Raw genomic sequence first — 1,530 nt, forward strand, 5'->3', positions numbered from 1 at the left:
CACAAAACGCATCCTTAGAGAACACGTGCTTGTGGAAATTCCTCCCATTTTCTGGTTGTAGTTTGAAATCAAATCATAGATTTTAGCAATGTCCTGAAGCTTTAAATCTGTTTCTGAGTGTTTTTTATTTTGAATGGGAGAGTTTTGTCCTAGATTGTTAAGATTGAATTTTAAACATGAATTTTCAGGAATAAGTCTAAACAATAGAAATACAGATACTTCTCAAATTTAATGTTCATAAAAACCTCCTGGAGAGATTGTTAAAACAGATTCCTGCAGAAGAACACAGGATTCTCACACAGTTGGCCTAGTTTGAGGAACTGCAATCCCAGCAAGTGCAGTGAGACTCCCATTTTAACGCTAAGTGAACTATCCAGGTGGTCTGCAGGGACAAACAATGAATGAGAGTGTATCTGTTCATGCTCTTTGCATCAGAGGGACTCAGAGGGAGCAGTGGGGTCTCTGAGTCTCACTGTCGTTGACATATTTTGGAGCTGAGAACCTCCCCATTATTACAAGCAGACAGGGAGAGTGGAAGCCAGTCTTGTGGAGTCACCCTGGAGAGAATGGAGGACACATGGTGATGAACCACTGGGCAAGAGAACATGGCCTTGGAGCCCCCGCCCCATGGCGTGCTGGCCATTTCCACCCTCTCTCTTCCCTTCTGCCTCGGAGGCTGAGCCATTCTGAGCACGTGAGGAGGTTTTGGTTGCACTTCCCCGTGGGTTCGCATCACTGTGTAAATGTTACTACCCATATACAGATTACAGTAATAGTCGGCCTCGTCCTCAGGCTGGGCCCCCGTGATGGTGAGGGCGGCTTTGTTCCCAGAGATGGATCCGGAGAAGCGACCAGGGATGTCAGAGGGGCGGCTGTTTGTGTTGTAGATAAGCCTGCGGGGAGCCCGGCCTGGGGTCTGCTGATACCAGCTGGGGTACTTACTGGTAGAGACGGACCCAGAGCTAAGGCCACAGGTGAGTGTGACCGTCCCTCCAGGAGACACTGACAGCGATGGCTCCTGGGTCACCACAGTCTGAGAATTCGCCCCTAAAACCAAAGGAGACACACAGTTGTCATGAAACTAGGTTACCCAGAGAACCTGTCTTTATGAACCCCCAATATGTAGAGTCCCTTTCCCTGACCTGAGCCATAAGCGAGGAGCCCCAGCAGAAGTACCGTCCAGGCCATGGTGGGGACACTCACAGGTCGCGGACTCCTCAGGCTCCTGGGCTGAAGTGTGATGTCCTCAGGCCTTTTTAAGTTTCACAGACTCATTAGGAGGAGAAGGTGCCTCATGCAAATCAGCTTTCTCTCTCTTCCTGACCCAGAGTCACCCTGATGTCCCTGGGCGAGGTCTTGAAAGAGGCAGATGCTTGGACCTCACACCGACCAGATGGCGTGGTGACTAAGACATTGATGAAGAGACTTCAGGCCTTTCACCGAAATGGTCTCTTCTGTGTCTGGTGACCTCAGTATCAAATTCCCCCTCTGGAAAGGCTGAGAGTTGGGTGATGAGATGCTGCTTTCTCC

At 49.7% G+C, this 1,530-nt stretch overlaps 1 gene segment (V, D, J or C); it reads right to left on the reverse strand.

The window, feature by feature from the left end:
- Positions 1–412: 412 nt before the first annotated feature.
- Positions 413–1,299, reverse strand: LOC120607091 (immunoglobulin lambda variable 8-61-like). The segment is given in 2 exon segments: positions 413–1,047; positions 1,143–1,299. Coding segments are annotated over 2 exon segments (624 nt in total).
- Positions 1,300–1,530: the final 231 nt, after the last annotated feature.

Source organism: Pteropus medius, unplaced genomic scaffold, assembly GCF_902729225.1.
Source record: "Pteropus medius unplaced genomic scaffold, Ma_sr-lr_union100, whole genome shotgun sequence".
Classification (NCBI taxonomy): Eukaryota; Metazoa; Chordata; class Mammalia; order Chiroptera; family Pteropodidae; genus Pteropus; species Pteropus medius.